Source organism: Scaptodrosophila lebanonensis, unplaced genomic scaffold, assembly GCF_003285725.1.
Source record: "Scaptodrosophila lebanonensis strain 11010-0011.00,11010-0021.00 unplaced genomic scaffold, SlebRS2 tig00000098-arrow-pilon, whole genome shotgun sequence".
Lineage (NCBI taxonomy): Eukaryota > Metazoa > Arthropoda > Insecta > Diptera > Drosophilidae > Scaptodrosophila > Scaptodrosophila lebanonensis.
This window is the reverse complement of record NW_022060568.1, coordinates 3,671,130-3,691,730: the sequence shown is the minus strand read 5'-3', so window position 1 is coordinate 3,691,730 and position 20,601 is coordinate 3,671,130. Positions and strand designations below refer to the sequence as shown.

The 20,601-nt window shown below is 39.6% G+C and overlaps 4 protein-coding genes across 10 annotated transcripts; 1 reads left to right on the top strand and 3 right to left on the bottom strand.

Moving 5' to 3' along the window:
* Positions 1-2,531: 2,531 nt before the first annotated feature.
* Positions 2,532-5,354, bottom strand: LOC115627734 (sialin). Of its 6 annotated transcripts, none has more exons than XM_030523499.1 (7): positions 5,091-5,354; positions 4,730-4,811; positions 4,535-4,666; positions 4,229-4,419; positions 4,109-4,165; positions 2,970-4,043; positions 2,532-2,895 (listed from the first exon to the last, which is right to left on the bottom strand). In XM_030523499.1, the coding sequence occupies exons 3-7, from the start codon at positions 4,659-4,661 to the stop codon at positions 2,698-2,700; spliced, it is 1,647 nt and encodes a 548-aa protein (XP_030379359.1). In that variant the 5' UTR covers positions 4,662-4,666; positions 4,730-4,811; positions 5,091-5,354; the 3' UTR covers positions 2,532-2,697. The 6 variants fall into 6 exon arrangements, with proteins under 6 accessions (XP_030379359.1, XP_030379361.1, XP_030379358.1 ...); XM_030523501.1 differs by having other exon boundaries at positions 4,730-4,803; XM_030523498.1 differs by having other exon boundaries at positions 4,535-4,811.
* Positions 5,355-6,153: 799 nt separating this feature from the next.
* Positions 6,154-12,944, bottom strand: LOC115627761 (mediator of RNA polymerase II transcription subunit 26). 2 transcript variants are annotated; one of them, XM_030523548.1, is made up of 6 exons: positions 12,755-12,944; positions 12,028-12,191; positions 10,990-11,968; positions 10,208-10,921; positions 10,061-10,150; positions 6,154-9,930 (listed from the first exon to the last, which is right to left on the bottom strand). In XM_030523548.1, the coding sequence occupies exons 2-6, from the start codon at positions 12,091-12,093 to the stop codon at positions 6,611-6,613; spliced, it is 5,169 nt and encodes a 1,722-aa protein (XP_030379408.1). In that variant the 5' UTR covers positions 12,094-12,191; positions 12,755-12,944; the 3' UTR covers positions 6,154-6,610. The 2 variants fall into 2 exon arrangements, with proteins under 2 accessions (XP_030379408.1, XP_030379407.1); XM_030523547.1 differs by having other exon boundaries at positions 12,781-12,944.
* A 258-nt stretch (positions 12,945-13,202) lies between these two features.
* LOC115627742 (probable H/ACA ribonucleoprotein complex subunit 1) lies at positions 13,203-14,163 on the top strand. Its single transcript, XM_030523517.1, has 3 exons — positions 13,203-13,254; positions 13,346-13,822; positions 13,896-14,163. The coding sequence occupies exons 1-3, from the start codon at positions 13,203-13,205 to the stop codon at positions 14,060-14,062; spliced, it is 696 nt and encodes a 231-aa protein (XP_030379377.1). The 3' UTR covers positions 14,063-14,163.
* On the bottom strand, positions 14,159-20,307 carry LOC115627741 (inactive rhomboid protein 1). The gene is made up of 7 exons (XM_030523516.1): positions 20,235-20,307; positions 16,314-19,609; positions 15,789-16,130; positions 15,474-15,728; positions 15,146-15,403; positions 14,779-15,069; positions 14,159-14,663 (listed from the first exon to the last, which is right to left on the bottom strand). The coding sequence occupies exons 2-7, from the start codon at positions 19,581-19,583 to the stop codon at positions 14,367-14,369; spliced, it is 4,713 nt and encodes a 1,570-aa protein (XP_030379376.1). The 5' UTR covers positions 19,584-19,609; positions 20,235-20,307; the 3' UTR covers positions 14,159-14,366.
* Positions 20,308-20,601: the final 294 nt, after the last annotated feature.

Below are 20,601 nucleotides of genomic sequence, written 5' to 3'. Positions count from 1 at the left end.
CTTATATAAGTAGATACATTTTCTTAAGAATACTGTGCAATCACACAAGCTTTGTGGAAAAAAGTCTCCGTTAAAAGCAGTGTGGGCGCACGGCTTAGAAATGCGTATATTTTCCATTGCAATCATTTCCACTGCAACTCACTTCAGTTGGGAAAAGGCTTGTGAAAGAGCATTTAATCTGCGCTATGCAGATAATAGCAATATAAATAATTTCATTTCGACTATATACAAAGGCAGTGCAGTAGCGGAGTGTTCCGCGGGCTCACTCGACCATGCGTCGCATGCGATATATACATACAAGCAGATAAGTATACTTATATATGAATGTTTCTTTCTATATTTAAATTTAAGTTGAAGTTAAGAAACAAGTCCACATACATATATACATACATTAATATCAAGGGCGTAGGTAGCTTTTACCAAAGGGGGGGAGCCAAAATATGAAAATTTTGATTAAATAATGCACGATGTATTTAAAAATAACTTATGCATATGATCAATGAAAAAACTTCAACAAATCCAACTCAGATCCATTTTAAGGCGAAATAGTGCTTCATAAAAATGAACGTGTGGTCGACTTTAAATGGCAAAATTTTTTGTGAAGGGGGGCGTTGCCCCCCCTTGCCTACGCCCTTGATTAATATCGTAATATATACATATATGTACATGTATGAATTTTTAATGTTATGTACAGACATCTATGTATGATTATATGCGTTTTTATTTTGATTCACTCCATCCGAAGGCTGAAAAGATAGGCCTGAGTTTGTTGAAATTTGCAGCATTCATTTGAAATATCTGGTATTAATATCTAAATGTTTATTTAACCTATGCACTATAGCATATGTATAGATATTCTATGAGTTCTTGTACTTAACAAAAACAATTAAAACGAGAGGGTTACAGTCGAGGAAGCCTGACAATGAAACTCCATGTACCCTAAACTCAATTCCGCCGCAGTGTTTTAAAACCCACCTGAAGAACGAAACCGTTGCTGCTGAAATCGGGAGTGCAGACAAACCATATACATATATATACATAAGTGTACTGTTATTATTATTTATTTACATATATATAATAATGTAATATATATATTACATTATTATATATATATATATATTATTTTATTTAGCCGATATAGTATCAATCGGCATTTTAACTTTGCTGTTCAATAAGTTAACGTCATCAGATTTTGTATTTAAATATGAGTTTTTCAAAATGTCTCACAATATTCTTGCTTTCTAATTGACCGTTACATACTATATGCATCATTAATGATATTTTGTTTTTTGCAAATCAAATCTATTGATTTCTTTTTGAAAATAAAAACCTAATTCAAAGTATGAAAATGAATTAGTTTTGTATACATTTCTGATTTTTTACTTCTATTAAGCTCTGGGTGGCCATAGAAACTAATAGTAGAAAAAATCTTTGTTGAAAAAGTCCAATCAAAGGCATTACAACAAAAATTAAAAGATTTTTCAAAAAAGAATAATTTCTTTATGATAAATCATGTTTAATGGGGATGATAGAGTATCTGCAGCCCAAATGCACGCGCTTTTTTGTCTATCATTCTCATCCTTCATAATTGTTTTTGGGACAATCGTGCCGACAACATTTGCTACAACGCTAACTTTTAATGATGGGGCGTTGATAAATTTAATACTCAGCACACGACCCAAATTACATTTAATAACCAATTAAAGGTATTACAAGGTCATTTGTTACACTGTTGACTTTTTACAATACATACATACGTACATACATACGTACATACATACGTACATACATACGTACATACATACGTACATACATATGTACATCAATGTAGTTGGCCGTGCCGTGCGAAAAGTGTCTCAGCTCACAAAACTACCCCAGCGAGCAAGCAATATGGATGTGTGTGTAGGCGCTTTATACATAATTACATACATACATATATACGAACATATGTATGTAGGTGTGTTGTCGCTTTCAAAGCTAACTCGATACTCATTTTGGCACCCTTAATAACGAAGACCATCACCATTGTGTCTATCGTGGTTTGTACATATACATACATACATACATTGTATTTCTGTGTGGTTCACAATCCATTCGAATTTACGTTACAAACGGCTCAATGAAATTCCTTTTCGAGACTTGATACCCATAATTGATTCCCACAAGTCGTCGACTGACCGTTATTGCCAGGTAATAAAAAAGTACAGGGTGAGCAGCATTTACATATGTATATGTGCCTATATCTGTGTGTATGTATGTATATATACACATACATATGTTGTTGATTCTATTAATTTGTCAAACTAACCGTACATTCAAACCTATTCACAAATGTGGAACCAAAGCAATCAAAAATCTTTCATAATTACATCCACGTGTATGCAAATCTTTAACGTATTCCTCGTGACTTCCATACAAATGTGTATGCATGTATGTATGTATGTATCTATAAACTGCATGTGCATGTCATCTCGTATTACCTTTTGTAAATCACTCCATTTATAAAAAGTAAGAAGACAAAAACGACAAAGTTTCGCACCAGTGATTTAGTTTATTAGCATTCCATTTTACTATATTGTACAAAATACTAACGTAACGATTTCTATTGTGTATAAGTACGTACATACAACAAGTTAAGTATAATTACATGTATAGGCATACATATATGTATTCTTTATATAGTAAAGTAGTGTCACATTAAGGCTTGGGAATGATATTTATGTCTTCGTTCGCATTTTTTAGTATTTCGCTTTCTTCTTCCAACTGATCGTTAACAGGTCTCGGGGCATTCCAAGGCTGTACTTCTGCAGTGGCAAATATCTGATAAACAACGTAGGTCGCACCACCAATTATTGAAGCAATTATAAAGACTGTACGCCATTGCTCAATGGATGTCTGTCGGAAGATAAATAAACCAAATCCATAATCATATTAGTATGTAATTTGTAAAAATGTTTCTTTAAACTTACCTCATCTGTGACCACCTGTCCAACGGCCAGTGGTGACAGGAAGGATGCTGACATATGTACTGTCTGACAAAATGCTAGAACAGGTCCAGCGAAATTTGGTGATAAGTCAACAATATTTGCCATAGCTCCTGCATAGGATGCCGTTATAAATATGACGGCTATAAACCAAATTAATAACAATAGTGTTACGTTTTGAATATATCCTAACCATGCTAATAGTAGACCAGGAATAACCTGTGATAGTGCCGTAAATAGCTTTCTCACATTTGTTAAACTAAACAGTTTATGTAATAACATTTTATCGGCAATATAACAAAATAACACCGATGAAAAATATGAGCAAATGAAGGGCATGCCCGACAAAAATCCATTAGTTTGATATTCTAGTTTTAGAATTTTTTCCATGAACGTTGGTCCGCTCACAATGAATATGTAATGTATCCAAATTCGTCCGAACGTTGTAATTCCTATCGCCCAAGCTGGCATGGACGTAAATATTCGCATCCATGGCACTTTCATGCCATACGATTGTCTTAGTTCTGCGCTTACACTAAGTTCAATATAATTAAGTTCTTCCTGCGTTATTCGAGGGTGCTCCTGTGGAGTGTTGTACGCTAGCAAATACCAAATGATACACCACGTAACTCCTAAGCTACCAGTGGTATAAAAAATATATGGCCATCCAAATTTGTTTATCAGAAATCCACATAGTGGATATGTCAATCCAATTCCGATACTGAATCCCTGGAAACTGGACATAAAACGCGAACGTTCCGTCAAAGGTATCCAATAGCCGACCACTGCATACATTGCAGGCCATGTAAGGCCAGAAGCGAATCCCTGAATTGAGCGTAAAGCAATTACAGCTCCGTAGTGTATATCGGCAGCCAAAGGTATTAGCAAGCTGCTTAGTGCCGTGGCCAGCTGAGACCATCCAAAAACACTCTTTGTTCCAAACATTTGAGTCGCAACTCCACCAACAACCTGTGCTAACACATAACACCAATAAAAGGAACCTAGAATCAAGGATTTATCGGCAGAGGACCACGGGTAGCTAGGAGCTCTGGCGTTATCCTAAAAACCATATGAAAAAGCTTATTAGCTGTATTTTGCATGTGTATGTACCTTGGAAAAATTACCGCAACCAAGGGCAAAGACATCGAAATGTTTCCACTCGTCAGCCCATCGGAATTACCCTAAAATCATGCAAACAATTTTTTACTATCTGTACACCATTTACGTTCCCAAATACTAATTACCAAAGGCATCGAAGTGTTTTCATATGCAGCATACCTATTGTCTGTTAAGTTAGTGGGTGTAAAGACGGTTGTATTATTTTCAGGTCGTATCATTGCAACTAAGGCAAAATTAATGTCATTACGCATCACGAACGACACCAGAAAACCAGACCAGGAAAGAAAATATAGCACAAGCCGAGCTGGTACTTTATCTGTAATTCAAAAAAAAAAAAAAATAATAATAATAATAAATTGCAAAAAAAGTTAATGCTGCTAATGCAATGGGCATAAATCATTAATAATGCAACAAATTGAAAATTCACATACCTCCCAGCTTGGAAATAAAAGTCCGCTTTTTGCAAACATTTCTGTTCGCCTCTATTACTATGACTGGGGTTTCCTCCTGGGGTGCAGCATATAAGACATTTGAGCGACGTTTGTCCGTAGAATACATATTTACTTGCGATTTTAAAAGGACCGATGGTATTTATGTATATTTATTTGTGTTATTCATTTTCTTACTGGAATGTCTTGTGAAGCAAAAGCGCCGCGCTTTGTGACAGTTTCAGGTACAAAGGTTCCTTATCGAATCAGTTCTGAAAAACTATTATTCAAATCATATGTGTAGAGCCCATGGCTGATGACTGAACTATCGCACTTTAGCATAGAATTTGATAAACAAGTGTTAATATACACACAAACGCACTTTTCCCACAACATGAGTAATGAGAAATTGACTCCAATGTTACAGTTATTGATTTGTGTCTCTTATCACATACACTCAACTCAGTCAATCAGCCATTTATAAATGCAGCAGCAGTCTCGACTAAGTTTATGGTGGCTTTTAGATGTAGTATTAGATTAGCATTCATACAATACTTACTATATGACAAAAAAACAAAACATATAATAGTTGTAAATATGTACACAGCCGCGGGACTCTTCGCATATTCGTCCAAATTCACAGATAATTTCCAATCTATGTATGCATAAGTGTGTATGAATTTATGCTTATCACGTTAGTGTGGTCCTCTAAAAGAGAGATTTTGTCATGTTGTTAAACCCATGAACCTGCGTCATGAGAACGTTGATCAATTTGTAGCGTCAACTTATTACATTACAACTTATTTTTATTTAAGATATGGGTTCCGTGCTCGCAGCGGCATGTATTATCACTAATTGTAAAAGCTCTGAGCCATTCGGCTTTTAGAGCACTTGTCTTTGACGCTTTCCAGCACTCGCCAAATCATCGCTTTATATCGATAATTTTCCCACATACAGCCCACAATGATGTGCCATCTCAGTCTTATTGCACAGAAAAGACAGAGAGATCGATACTTTGTCCTCTTACTTATCGTTGCCGACGGTCATGGCTGCGAAGCACCATTAACCTCGCAGCGATGCGTTGGCCTTGAAAATATATATCATTGCCTTTTTTGAAACGAGCACTTGACTGTTACTTTTAACATCAATTCAAATTTAAAATTGTAAATGGATTACAAAAAACAACTTTCGAAACTGTACAGAAGAAAGAATTTTTAATGGTTGCCATTAGTTCACAAAGTAAACAACAATTATTAATGAATATGAAAATAGTTCCATTTTTAAAAATAAGTTCAGAAATGCACTTTAAGCTTGACTGAAATTTTGGGATATATCTAGGGCTTGTAAATCCACTATACTAGATCAATTAAGAAAAACTAAAGAAAGAAATGAGTAAGGGGAGTAATGTTCCTCCCACTTTTGCGGTTATAAAAATCTTTCCTAAATTTAAAAATAACATTATTTTCAAGGCATCCGAAATATGTATGTACCTACAATTTGTCGGACCACAGTAGAGGTCAGTACGCCTACAAATACATAACTAATTTATTTACAATTCATACATTTTATTACTATATGTACATATTGTATAATACATTTTTGTTTTTTAATATAACGGTGCAAAACGGTTTTAACGGTAGAATTTAACAAAAATATTGTTTTCGCTGACTTATGCAAACATTTTCAAATAGTCGTTTTAAATGTAGTTATTTTATTTTGATATTTATCTCTGCTGTTAAAGACTATGGATGAATTAATAAAAAAAAATTTTTAAACAAACAAAACTATGTACGATAGCAGGATTCACTCTTACATTAACAGATTTTACAGTAAATTGACGCAAGCTTTGTGGAATTGGAATATATATATATACATATATATGTTTTTTTTTGTTTTTTTTTTTTTTTGACTATTTGACTTAAAGTCGCCCATCGAAATTCCAATGTAAGTTTTTCTTTAATTTCCTATCACACATCACTAACAACGCTAGTGTTGAAACAATCAGTAGCCAATAAATACTTTTGTATATATGTGTTTGTATGTATGCTGTCATGTTTTGGATTTTGAAATATTTTGGGTTTACTCAAGTACAACATATGGCAGAACTATTAGTGGTTCATTATTGTAGGATTGCAGTTGTAGAACTTGATGCCATTCTTTAAACTGTTGTATACGGGGGATGTTTGTGGAGTTTGGGTTTGAGTTATTCTCACTGCTGGCGCTTTGTGCAACAGCTCGCATGCCTGTCTGATACTCTGGGCGTGGCAGCAATATAACTTCCGAGTCAATTTCCGTTAGACTTTGCTCGCTTTTTATGTTATTTAACGCTGTTCTTTCGGAGATATTACTAGTGACGTTTTTGTGAATGTTATCATTAGAGATGAGGCTATCTTTAACTACACTTAAGTTATTGTTATTATAATATAAATTAACATCATCACAATTCTTATTAAGCGGTAGTGTTTGCTTTACTTCGCCAGCCGTGTCATTTGGCTGACGTTCAGTATAAATAGAATTGAATGATGGCAACATACCATTGTTATACATTGGCAATTCTGATCTATGGTAATTAAGTTCGTCCTGTTTTTCCACCTTAATAACATCCTCACTATCGTTACCGTTATCTTGTGGTGCACCAAACTCTTTGTTACTATCGGTATCAGCATCGTCGTCATCATCATCATCAACATCGTTGATCGACGGTAAGTACGAGTCCCCATTAAGGCAATCTTCAAATGTGGCTCCAGCCTCCTTTGATGCCGAGGGGCTGCTCGTATCAGTCTCAATCTTATTGTTTTTCTTATGAAAAACATTCTCCGTTTCCGCTGCTTCTGCTGGCTTTTCGCCTGTATCTTCCGACGAGGAATATTCATCGTGCTCGCTATCACTGTCATAGTTTGAGCAACTGCTGCTACTGCTACTGTAATTTATGATGCGCCTGTTGCGTCCTCTGCTGTCAGGTCGGCATAACTCATCGTGAAAAAATAATTTATGATGTAGTTTGGCTTGCGGTTTGACGGTTTTGTCTATTTCAACAGAATCGTTAAATAAATGTTTTAGCTCTATATCTAAAGTTTGTGGACATATTTTAACTTTTAGACGGCGACGGCGACGACGACGGCGAAAATGCCGCCAAAGATAGTCCAAATTTGTAAGGCAGGTATGTGACATGATAATAGGCTGCTCCGGCGGTTCTTCTTGCTCCTGCTTCACTTGATGGAATTCAATTGCCTCCTCTGTTTGTTTCTTATGCAAATCAAGTCCATTGTCATCACAATCATCAACTTGTGATAATGAAATTGATGCATCAGTACGATCGTTCGAATCAGAACAGTCTTTCTTAGCGGCAGTCGGCGTTAAAGCAGTTGATTGGGCAACGGCTGGTGAGACAGCTGATACGGAATTGGCTGGAGAATTAATCTTACTTGGTGTTTTCTTTATTGTCAACACAATATGATTACTTCCCCCGCCCATGGGTCTTTGAACTATGGCATATTCCTCGTCATCGCTGTTATCGTACTCATTTTCTAAAAGTCCTTCCTCATCCGCTGCAATGCTGTCGATTGTAGTGGAATGACTGCGTGTGGATTCCAACTCATCCTCACTGGGAGAGTTTACTTTGCTTTTCGAATCCTCATTGTCTCCCCGGTCACTGGATTCACTATACGTGGCACCATTTTCATCATCACTACTATTATTACTACTACTAATATTTGAAATCTGTCTTTGCGTAGCCACATTGCCGTTGATGGCGATTTTGATGCGCTTTATTCTCGGCCTTGGTTCGATAGGAGCACCAGAATCGTCGAGTTTTTGTTTTCGTCGTTTTTTACGTTTTTTGCCCATAGAACTGCGTTCCTGCTGGGTGATCATAGTGCGCTGGTTTCTTAGTTTCTCATTGATCGAATGTTGGGTTTGCTTTAAACTGGAATTGCTACAACTGCTACTTCGACGACTGTAGCTCCCTTTTTCCTGATTCTCAGATCCCGCAAACGTATGTTCATTACTATCATCTCCAATCTCATCAAAGGCGGTCTGTGTTGATGCTTTATCCTCTTGCTGCTCATCCCTATTAGCCAATTTTAATAAATTATAGCTGAAATGTGTATTATTGTTTTTAGATTTGCCGTCCACTTGAGATTCGCTCAAATACTCCATATCAACGTTTAAAATATCATCAATACCATCCTCAACTTCGACTTTTAGGGGAATCTCCTCCATTTTATGTTGTAAACTATTTGTAAGACTTATAACGCTATTAGTCTCCTCATTTTTAATTGTAAGGAGCGTTGTTTCGCCAAGCGCCTTTGCCTTTGCATCCTTAAGCCTTTTATTCTTTCGGCATGATGGTAGGCATTTGGCAACGCCTAAAAATGGTGTAATATGCATTTTAGGTATTTTAGTTCTGATAGTATTAGGGAATTTTAAGAAACTTAAATCCTTTCTAATGCGCGCATACACGAGCGAACCGTATTTTGGAACAACATCGGCGCCATCTGTAACTGTATACGAATCCAATGTTTCCATAAATTTCGTCACGGTTGTTGTCACTGCAATCGCCGAGTCAATAATATCCCAGTTGCCATTTATATTGGGTATGTAGCAATTATGCAGAGCATTTATGTGAAAACTAGTCACTTCATTGGTTTGTATTTCAAAACGTCGCTTTGCCGCACAATCCGGATCCTCGTGAATGGTGTATATAGGCATTGGTATTGGCATTGGTACTATGGTATCCACAGACTCAGCCTGATGAAAACCGGGATACACTTGCACATTGTTGGTGTCATCGTTCAGTTCACTTTTTACGATGGGTGGAGACACTTTTACTTCTATTTCTGAGACTGACGGCTGAGTTGAAATGCTTTTGGATGGCATCAAATCTTGCATTAGAGAATGTAAAAGATCCTCGTCCTCATCAAAATCTAAATCAAATATAGATTTTTTGGGCTTTTGTGGGACTGGTGGTGGAGGTTCTTCTACTGTAGAGCTTTCCGGTTTAATTTTATCCTCCGGTTTATCGACTTTCACAGCTACATCACAATACTGACTATTCTGCTCATTTTCTTCGACTACTTGATGACTTGCATTATTTTCATCCGTCGGCACATCAAGCAGCTCTTCTAAAATCACGCAGGTACATGGCACAATTTCCGCCTGGTAAGATTCTTCAGCTTCAAATATTGTTCGCGGACTTTTCAAATTGTGAACCAGATGCATTAATTGTGAGCATACATCATCCTGAATTGCTGGGGTTGAGGTGCCTGTTGTTTTTGCTGATGACGTTGGAAAAGAATTACTATTGCTATCCAGAGAGGTACTACGTTTAATTTCTCGAGACTTAGGGCTATCATGCGATGGTTCTGAAGTACCAGTATCACTATCAGTTTGAACGGTATCTGTAATAACATTTCGAAAAGTAAATATAAAAATAAAATTTATCGTATTTTCATTTGATTTATGTGGGAAATGCAATTATATTGAGGGAATACATTTTAAATAATATATAGATTTAGAAAAAATGCATACCTTCAACCCTATTTGAAAATTTATCAGTTGCTGTTAAGGTAACATTTGCGGAATTGTCATCCAACATTTGCGGGGAGTGCATTGAAGTTTCTAATAATAAAAAATAAAATTATATCCGTTTTTGAAGAACTAATGATTAGGGTATACCTGAGCATGATGAGGTTGGCCTAGATAATAAAGTGCGCGATTGCTGTGCTCGATGTGTGGCAATGCTGGGATCCTTAACAGCTGATGATGCCGACTCACTTCGGTTTGAAGAATCGCTAAGTTTGCGATTCTGTATTTCATTAAAGAGTTCTTTCGTGGTTTTAACTTTTTTAACACCACTGCCAAATAAAATCTGCTGAGAAAGTGACTCTTTCGCAATGACGGAGTCTACGCCTTTAGAACCTTTCTTTCGGCCACGTTTCTTAGGAACTTGAGCGAGGGCATTTTCAGAAGGGTCGTCGGTTTTAATCACTTCATATATAGGATCATTTTGTTGTTCTTTTGATGCTGCATCAACATCCTCAAATAATTTTGATTGAGTACGGTTTTGTTTTGAGTCAACTTCCTCAAATGGAGATAATCGACTGCAAGAGGTGCTTGTATCATTTGTAAAAAAATCGCCTTCATATCCACTTCTCGTTTCATGCGCATTTATAAATAACGCTTTCTGGCCATTGGCCAAAGCTTCGTTATCATGATTTACAGTAGTAATTGTAGCAGTAGTATTAGAAATAGTATCTCCTTGGCTGGCGGATTTGAACCTGCCCGCAAATGTCAAATCCGCAGCATTTCGAGCTTTTGCCAATGAATTCCCAGTCGATGTTTCGAAAGATAGCAATGAGCTCATTGAGCTATTTGACAGTGAGAGAATTTCTAATGCAAGAGTAATAAAATGTAAATTATTACAATTTAAGTTTTTAAAATATAAATCAAAAACTCACCTGACACTGCTGGGATAGTCGATTGCAATTTTGGATCTTTAGCCGGAATGATATTTGTATCTTTAACCTGCGCTGGAGGAGGAGGGACAATGGGATTCAATAAAAAAGAGGACTTTGTGCGGCCATCCTTTTCTTTCCGCTTCTTTTCTTTCTTCATTTTCTTAGGTTTTGGATAGGCTACAGGAGGAAGAGCAAGCGAAGATGGGGTTGATACTGTCTTAGCCTTCTCCTGATTGCCCGATTCGTAATCATCCGAATCGGAGACTATATCGATAACAATTGCCGTTTCGTTTATCTTTTCACTTCCAACGGCGAAATTTGATGTAGAATTTGATGAATGCTCATACATATGTGCAGCCAAATGTTTGGATAGATTTTTTCTCTGTGATTTTACTACCCTATCTTTGTTGCTTTCACCACTATTGGATTTGTTAAAGAAACTGGGTGAAGAATCGTGGAAATTGTGAACAGATACTACGCAGGAAGGTTGTTCAGTATGCGAATCGGGCAAATAATTTCGATTTGGTGTAACTTGCGAATTGGCATTATGTGTAGTGTTCCAAGCATGAGGAGCCGTCAAAATAGTTTTGAACATGGCGGTATTAACACCTTCCGTGCCAGCGTTCTGTTCCAGCGGTTGTGGAGAAGATGACTGCGAGTATTGGAGGGTATTTGCTACTGTTTCAGCTGTGCTTTGTTCTGTTGTTGTGGGTATTCCAATTGCTGGCTTTTGGGTCAATTGTTGTGGCTGTTGTAATTGCTGCATCTGCTGAGAATCATTTGATGTTTGCTGAATTCCCACCATCTCGCGCCATTTCTTTAGAAGCGATTTAGCGCGTCGTGCTAACTGCTCATTTTGGGTTCGACGCCTCAGTTGATTTATATATTTGGCCAATCTGGTGGCTTCCAATTGTTCTTTCGTGATCGTTGTGCCCTCCAATGCAGATATAACGGCGAGAACCGCATCCATATTAACGACCTATAAAAAATATGTTTTGGAATGCAAACGAAACTATACAAAATGCGTTTTCCACTTACATCGTAGTTTTGATCGAGTGCCTGTGATAGGTGTGAGGTCAATTGTTGGATTTGGTTTTGGTTCATTTATACAAATGTAACCAACTCCGCCTGATCCACGGAACGCCAAGAACGTAGATGTCGCACGCACGCACTCACGACGCACACTCAGAAAATTACATTAGCTGGGGAGGGGAAAGACAATGTGATGAGCAACTAGTATGTGAGTCCTTGAAATCAAACGAGGGTTAAATTCCCTGATTCTACAAAACGAATACGACTTATTTATAGAAATTTTGCTTATAACAAAAAAGAATGCAATTTATTGCAATGTGACAGCTAAATGAAAAATTATCGGGAAGTTACCCCCATTGAAACATCCTTACCTTCTATGTGACCAAATGCTAACTCGCAAATGCCACAACTAACCCACCACTAAAAGGATTTTTAACGTTTATTAACATGCACTTAAATGCCTACCAACATCAGAAATATGTCATTTGCAAGACGAACTCGTAGCTCTGGCTGTTTTTGCTACATGTGCATATGTATATAGGTAGTACATATGTACATATGTTTTCTTGTATGTATTAACCACTACGTGGTGCGTAACACAATTCAATTTAAAAATCCAAGTTAATCATTATAAAACACACAATTGGTCCTGCGTTTTATGGTTAGCAAGTACCGTTAGACATTAAGTGATTTTTTGACTGTTTTAAAACAATATTAGAGTCCAATATATTACCATTGAGATTAAGAAATTTTTCCTACCGTGAAACGAATTGTCACCGAGACGAACAAGTTTTGATGCTATTTTGCTGCTTTATTCATCAAAATAAACTGTCGACAGCCCGAGTTGCGGTAAGACCAGTCGAATCAATAGCAATGTTGCAAATACCACGATTATTGGGTGTTTTTAACAATTACTTCAATTTTTGATCTATGAAGTACCACAAGCGAGCAGCAAAATGGAGAATAGTTTAATGCTGCCAACCGTCTCCGAATGCTTATGCCAGAGCTGCCTTAGAACGCACAGTCGCATATCGATAGCAGTTTTCGACAGTGCTGCTTTAAAAATAGTGCATGATATACGGTATCGATTCTTTCTTACTTGTCTGCTCAAAGCACGTGTTTATGGAATTGTTTTCCTCCCGGTTTTGTTTGGACGCTGTCATTTATTTTAATTAGAAAGAATGGGTTTTGGACGTCCTGGACGAGGAGGTGGTGGGGGAGGACGCGGTGGAGGTAGGGACAAATAAGTCGGAGTGTACTATGGCTTGCGGCTCAAACATTAATTTAATATTTTTGTTTTTAGGCTTTAGGAGCGGTGGTGGAGGCGGTGGTGGCGGCGGCGGCGGTCGAGGATTTGGCGGAGGACGTGGTGGCGGCGGTGGTCGTAGTGGTGGTGGTGGTGGTGGAGGCGGGTTTAGAGGAGGACGCAACAATTTCGATCAAGGGCCGCCAGAGCGTGTTATTCCCTTGGGAGAATTCACCTACACATGCCAAAACGATCTTGTTTGTAAAGTTGGCATCGATGATGTGCCGTACTTTAATGCACCAATATTCCTTGAAAATAAAGAACAAATTGGCAAGATTGATGAGATATTCGGCACAGTTCGCGACTATTCGGTGTCGATAAAGCTCTCAGAGAATGTGCAAGCCCACAGTTTTAAGCCAAATCAGAAGCTATTCATCGATCCTGGTAAACTTTTACCAATTGCACGGTTCCTTCCCAAACCACCACAGCCAAAAGGTGCTAAGAGAAAGGGTCCTGCAGGTGGAGTTGGTGGTGGAAGAGGACGCGGTGGTGGCGGTTTCGGTAAGTACAAAAGCAAACAGGAAGATACTCATATGTATCGCAATCTTTAATCAATTTTTCGTTTCAGGTGGTGGTCGTGGTGGAGGCGGTGGTCGTAATAGCTTTGGTGGCGGTGGCGGCGGCGGTGGAGGAGGATTTAGAAGTGGTGGTGGCCGCAGCGGTGGTGGAGGATTCGGCAGAGGACGCGGGGGAGGAGGAGGCGGCGGCGGCGGTGGAGGTCGTCCCCGTTGGTAATTCCAGACTATAATTTAAGCATTTACAAATATGTACGTATTGACTGTAACTCGACTAAAGATGATTAAAAGGCGCTGTCGCTGATAACAAATTGAATTGAATTTTTAAACGAGTTTAGTTTATTAGTGCAGCTGCTTGTCAATGTCTCAATTTTCTGAAGAGAAAACTGCTATTTTATTCATCTGATTTCTTAGGGTATATGTATGTATGTAGGTATATATTTTCGTGCCCTCTACTATTGCACATTTTATGTTCATTATTATTATTATTAAATAGTAATGCCAATGATTAAAACATGGAGGATTTATAGCCCTTTAAATTCTGTACCATTCATATTAATTACATACTTATGATTCGTTTTAGTTGCCGTCGCGCCTGTTTCAGATATAAGATGAGAATTATTCTTTAGATTTAATCTACCGAGCTCTAAAGAGTTGAAAATCTCTTTCCTCTTGGATATATTTGCATGTTCAGCTGTATTTCCGTTATTTTTATAACTGCGATCGCTGTGATTCGAATGGTAGACGAAGGATCGGCTATATATTGCCTCTTGCCAGTGTTGAACACTTTTTTGTCTTTGTCCTTCAGCATGGATTATATGCTAGAACGAAACGTGAAAAATTATAGTATAGTTTAGATATTGATGATCAAATTTTAAATGGGTGATACCATAATTTTTTTACAAAAGCAAGAGTGTTTGTATGTATATATCTTACCGAAATGCCCGTTCCATCAGTAAATGCTGCACTGTTCCTTATAATGTCATCGGAATGATGATGGTAATAATATTGTGGCTTCTGCGTTTGGGAATATTTACGACTGCTGCTGCTGCTTATAACATCTCCAGATGGATGTCCAATGTTGCTATTTGTGGCACTACCATAGCTATTGCCGAACACATCCCCAAAGTTAAATGTGCTAAACTCACTGGGGAATATGTAGAACGTAGCCAGCAGGACCGAGTACACAAACACATGGAACATAATGCACGTCCAAATGAGATTTATCTGGGAAATACAAGCGAGGAAAATGTAAATCACTAAGAACACGATGCTCAAGTTGCTTTAGCTCTGTAGAATTCACCTTTTTCCTCCGGCCATATTTGGTGAAACTTGCGAAGGGCACCAAAGACACAGTCAGGAAAGCACCGCAGGCCACACCAGCAAGCAAACCAGCAAAATTGAGCTGATATGGCAAAGTGCCGATGCCAAAGAGGACGGCACACAATACCACCAACTTGAATAATGCTAAATGGGGCTTATGTAAATGCTTCCAATGCATTAATATAAGCAATGCAACCAATGAAGATATCACTCCACAAAGCGAAGCTGAAGGGCCGACCTGCAAAAATCATGCCATCGCAAATAATTTCAAACTTAATCATTTGTATGCCAGATTTCACAGATCATACCTCAGGTCTATGCGGTACTAAAACAGCGCTCGTCAGATTACCAGCTAAGCCCGATCCAATATAGACAACAGCTGTGCGTATGGGTCCAATCAATCGCTCCAAGTCAGCAAGAAACAAATGCTGGAAGATAAGTGTTATTGCCAAGTGTAGGACACCAGCATGCATGCAGAGTGATGTTAACAGTCTATAAAACTGATCTGGAATTTCCACGGAGAAGAATGGAAACATGCCGCATACATTGTTCAGGCACGATATCTGTAAAATCGAACAATTTTAGTTATGTTCCAGTTCTGTTTCTTTACAAATTTGACATACTTGTGAGCAAAGCGACGCTTCCTCGTGGAAATAGCCATTTACAAAGTCGCAGTACTCCCTAGTGGTTATGCGACATTCACCATATACTCCTGTACAGCACGGATGGCCGATTACTTCACAGACCATATGTTCGGCAGTGTGATCCTTATAGCGATAGCGCTGTGAAAACGAATTGGTTTTACGGCAAATCGGCCACTTAGTTATATCGTCTGGCCATTCATAAGGCGCTATAGAAGCCGGGGCGTCGCAAAACTTTGGATCTAGACCACATACTGAGCCAGAAATACGACCACCTGGCCCTGATTCGCCTGGTGACCATTTCTTCCACGTAGATATGGATTTCTGCAAATTACAAAAAACAATAATAAAGTGAAGTTGTATTCCTTCTTCAATTATTCTTGTTCTTGAATGGAAATTAATTTAATTTTTATATTCCTCATATCTATTAAATTGTTAAGACAATTTAAGGATGTACTTTAACCAATTTTTGTTATAATTGTTAATCTTGTAGTAAATTTTACTTACCGTCGGATATAGACCACGTATAGAACAATCGGCTTGCGAGCTTTGCACACACCCCGAATCATCGTTTCGTATGCAACATGCCGTTTCACGCTCCTGCCTCCTGGTCTTGGTAACCACATCAATAATTTTCATATCCCTTCGCATGCATGCCGCAAACTTGGCGCCCATATGCACCAGATCATTATTTCGTGGTCCGATCCAAAAGTTTCGCTGCTCCACATGCTGTACTGTTTGTAGACTGAGACTGGTGACTAGAACCTGTCCAGTCTTTTGCTCGGTTCCGAACCCTATCGGTGCAATGCCATAACAGACGATCGACAGAAATAAGACCACAGTTTGGACCGTATTTATCCAGTATGTGAAGAAAGGTCGGTGATCCGAGCGATCGTCCAGATCATTCACACTGAAATACTTGATACGACGTGCCGGTGGTCTTCTGGAATTCTCCAGGACACCATCAAGCAATTGGGCTGCTATCCGAGTGCCACGACCCGAACTCGCTACACCACGCACCACTGGCTGTCCCTGACCAGAGCTGCTGCCCTGATGCAGATTTGCCTGCTGGGCGACGTTCATACGTGGGTTTTGATCAGCAATCAAAATATCACTATTGATGCCATTTAGCGCCGAAGTCCGCCAGCCATGATGTCGTTCTCCTATGTAGACACCAACACCTACAGAGCTGCCAGCAGCTGCATTTTGTTTATTCGGCTGCCGCAAGAGATCCCCGTTCTCTTCGTTTACATTGTTCGTGGCCGTAGATGTTGTTGGCTCGCATGGATTATCGAAGAACACTTCTTCGGCGACAAGCGCTGCCAGTCCATCGGCAATGGCCCCATCCTCCAGTTCCTGTTCGCCATGCTGGGAAGCTCGTCTCACATGCATCGGCGCAAAGCTGCGCGACCATTGACGCTGCCTTCGATTGCCATAGGCAGATGGTCGCTTATTGAATATATTTATTAAATAACTAATGCTAGTCATCATCATGTGCGCCACAGACGCCTTGCGCTCCACATAATCACCCGTGTGGAAATCATTGTTATTGGAATACAGTTTTCGTCTTCGGCCGTGCAGCCCCATGTCCACATTTTGTGCGTCGTGAGCAGGCAAAATATCTGGACGATCCGGTGCATAATAATTCTGATGGAATTGTGGCATATTGGCATTCAGCTCCAAATTGGGACGCACATCCCGACTCATGGGCACATTATAATCAATTTCCGAGTCCAGCGCCCCAAAGCGTCGTATGGCAAAACGACGATGTCTTCCAGTCCATATCGCAAAATCTTCAGCCTCAGTGCTCGCTTCCACGCCGAAGAAACGTGAAACCTCTTTCCTCAAATAAAAGCTGATCCGCTTTTTGCATGAGTACCGATGCGATTGTTGTTGTTGCGGCAACACCTGAACCGATTGTTGTTGCGGCTGCACATGCATGTGATGCAGCTGTTGCGGCTGCTGTTGTTGCTGTTGCTGCTGCTGCTGCTGCTGCTGCTGCTGTTGTTGTTGATGCTGCTGCTGCTGAAGACGCGGTGAGTTGGCTGTTGACATCATCGAGGGGCCACCATTTGTAGACTGTGGTGTAAACAATTGTTGCTGATGCTGCTGTTGTTGCTGTTGCTGTTGCTGATGCTGTTGTTGCTGATTTTGATTTTGTTGACTTTGATTCTGACAATGAAATTGCATGTTGTTGCTGTCTACTAATTTTGCCTGTTGGTGTTGCTGCTGCTGTTGTTGCTGTTGCTGTTGTTGCATTTGTTGTGTGGGTGACAGCTGCAGGACATTCGATTCAACTGTGGAGGGCGATAGGGTGACAATGTTCGAGTGGTCGTGACCATTGCTGGCAGCTGCTGCGCAATAAGTTTGCTTGGAGATAGACGTCTCGCTGCCGATCGGCTGTTGGGAGATGGGCACGGGACTGATGGGACCCGTGGTTTGTGTGGTCTGATGCACACCAGTGGTGCGACGGGCAGTGTTGCAATGCAGACAAGTGCCAGCTGAGGCACCCGGTGTAATTACCGAATCGGCATCTTCGGGCGTGGTCAGGCGCGCATTATTTGGACACACCACTGACTTCTCATATTGCTCCCCAACGAGTGGTAAACTGTGCAATCCCATGCCGTTTTGACCGACCGTCGGCCGATTTGCCTTGCATAGGCCCGTTGTCATAACGGGCGAGCATGTGGAGGCTGCCGAAAAGGTCACCGACATCCCCGACGATGATAGGCCAGGCGAGGGGCAGGATGCGTTTATTAGATTGAACGTTTGTGCGCTCTTATTGAAGCTGTTTTGAGCATCGACTGCGTCATTGTGACAGCATTTGCTGGAACGATAGCCATAAGGCATGGTGTTCACATACTGAGCTGTCGCCGAGCCCCCATTGGAGACACTGGAGGCTACTGCTGGAAGGCTACTGCCCAGATCCGTGTACAGATCACTTGCTGGCGGTGGAGTGGGCACATAACGTTTCACCGGTGTATGCACTGTAGAGGCCAGATAGCCATACGTATCACACTGCACCAGGGGCAAGGGTGCATTTGGAGGTAAGAAGAGACGCGTTGACGACGAAGTTGAGGGCGACGGTGAGGTTGTGCTAATGTTCTCCAACATTTTTACCTTCTTTGTTTGTTGCGGCTCGCGATAGCGATCTAAACGGTATCGAGAGTTTGGCGACAACGCTCGTTGGGAGCACCCACTCATCGAATATTTACCGACCATCGCATTCTTGTTGGCCGTGGAAGCTGAGTTGTCGGGCTTGACCCCACCCGAGGATTGGGTGCTACCCGAATTTGTGCATAGCGATGATGTGGAGTTCGATGATGAGAGGGGATAGGGTTGTGAGTGCTGATAATGGTTGAGCTGTTGCTGCATTTGCATTTGGTTGCTGCCATTACCATTGGCATTTATAGACTGGGTTTGTCCAATGTCGGCGGCAAAGCGATCGCTATTTGGTGCAGGTGACGGTGGTGGCAGACAACAGGTGACCGAATCATCAAATTTCTCCAATGGCGGCACGGTCAGTTTACCAGCCTGCTGTAAAAATATCTCATTGGGATGCGGACTAAAGCGTCCACCGGCAGTGGAGCAGAGAATCGTGTCATCGCAATTTGATTTGTGACTGAACTGAAGCTGGGGCTGATAGTTTAGGGATTTGCGACGACTGGTGCCATTGTGATTGCCAGTATTTACCATACCACTGCCATTGTTTAGGTTGCCGTTGCGTCGTTGATTGCTAGTACCGCCGACCTGCAAATCTCCACCGACGGAATGCATTTTTTCGGTGCTATTTTTGTAGATATCTGCAAGAGATGCGTGTCCAAAAAACATTTTTCTTTATTAATAAACTAATAATACAAATTTGAGCATTTTTTTCTTAAACCAACCCAACAGTTAATTAGCTGAGACACAAACCATTAAAACTGATCAGAAATTTTCATCTAAGTGTGCTGGCATTTAAATTTCATGTGTGTATAACAGCTGTTAAGGATAAACACGGGAGTGTTTTTTTTTGCTAATAGCGCTCGTCCCACTGGTCCACTAAAATAGAAAGCGTGTGGAACAACCCCAAAGTTCGTATACATGTAAATGTGTATATATATATATACAAGTATATACATACATATATAAAAACTTAAAACGCCTTAATAAATGTTTAAAACAAGCCAAATTCGATGGTAAAAACTTTGATTTCCGCGTCTTATAAAAAGGTGTCGAGGCCAAGTTTAATGACTTTCAACTTTTGTAGGCACTAAGATATACAGACCGACATAACTGTATACACTTTTTAACACAAATCATTGAGCACAGGACACAGAGATATTTTAAAGCGGAAATAGATTAGGAGTTGGTATATAAAACTATAGAATAAAATATCTTAAACGCACAAACGTTTATTCACTAAACTTTAAAATATTATGTACTTACATTAAAAGTTTCTCAACGATTTTGGCATTGCCTACGAATAATACATACATACTTTATATCGATTTTTCGCACAAACAAACACACACAAAATCTATTTTGGCGCTACTCCTTTTAACCATTTTAATCAAATATTCGTATCATTTTGAGCTTTTTTCTTATACATTATAGCCATGCTCTTTCACACTTTTATTTAATATAATTTTTGGTAAACTTTTCCCCTATTTGTTTTTACTTTTGAAGTTTGAATACGTTTTTCCAGGACAACGATTAGACCTTTTTACCAATGTATTGTGCCATTCGCACAAATGTGGGACATTCGCATTCGCTAAAGAGCGCGTCCAGGGCTACACAACTTTCGCGCTTGCGC

Excerpts from the sequence above, each read along its gene's own strand:
- LOC115627734 (XM_030523498.1), bottom strand. The coding sequence starts at position 4,661 with ATGTATTCTACGGACAAACGTCGCTCAAATGTCTTATATGCTGCACCC. Across the intron at positions 4,166-4,228 it reads AAAACACTTCGATGCCTTTG|GGTAATTCCGATGGGCTGAC; the intron begins GTAATTAGTATT and ends GCATGATTTTAG. Across the intron at positions 2,896-2,969 it reads GACAGGTGGTCACAGATGAG|ACATCCATTGAGCAATGGCG; the intron begins GTAAGTTTAAAG and ends ATCTTCCGACAG.
- LOC115627761 (XM_030523548.1), bottom strand. The coding sequence starts at position 12,093 with ATGAACCAAAACCAAATCCAACAATTGACCTCACACCTATCACAGGCA. Across the intron at positions 10,151-10,207 it reads GCCAACCTCATCATGCTCAG|AAACTTCAATGCACTCCCCG; the intron begins GTATACCCTAAT and ends TTTTATTATTAG. Across the intron at positions 9,931-10,060 it reads ATTTTCAAATAGGGTTGAAG|ATACCGTTCAAACTGATAGT; the intron begins GTATGCATTTTT and ends ATGTTATTACAG.
- LOC115627742 (XM_030523517.1), top strand. The coding sequence starts at position 13,203 with ATGGGTTTTGGACGTCCTGGACGAGGAGGTGGTGGGGGAGGACGCGGT. Across the intron at positions 13,255-13,345 it reads TGGGGGAGGACGCGGTGGAG|GCGGTGGTGGCGGCGGCGGC; the intron begins GTAGGGACAAAT and ends GCGGTGGTGGAG. Across the intron at positions 13,823-13,895 it reads AAGAGGACGCGGTGGTGGCG|GTGGTGGTCGTGGTGGAGGC; the intron begins GTTTCGGTAAGT and ends TTTTCGTTTCAG.
- LOC115627741 (XM_030523516.1), bottom strand. The coding sequence starts at position 19,583 with ATGCATTCCGTCGGTGGAGATTTGCAGGTCGGCGGTACTAGCAATCAA. Across the intron at positions 15,070-15,145 it reads AATATGGCCGGAGGAAAAAG|ATAAATCTCATTTGGACGTG; the intron begins GTGAATTCTACA and ends TGTATTTCCCAG. Across the intron at positions 14,664-14,778 it reads CTGATGGAACGGGCATTTCG|CATATAATCCATGCTGAAGG; the intron begins GTAAGATATATA and ends GTTTCGTTCTAG.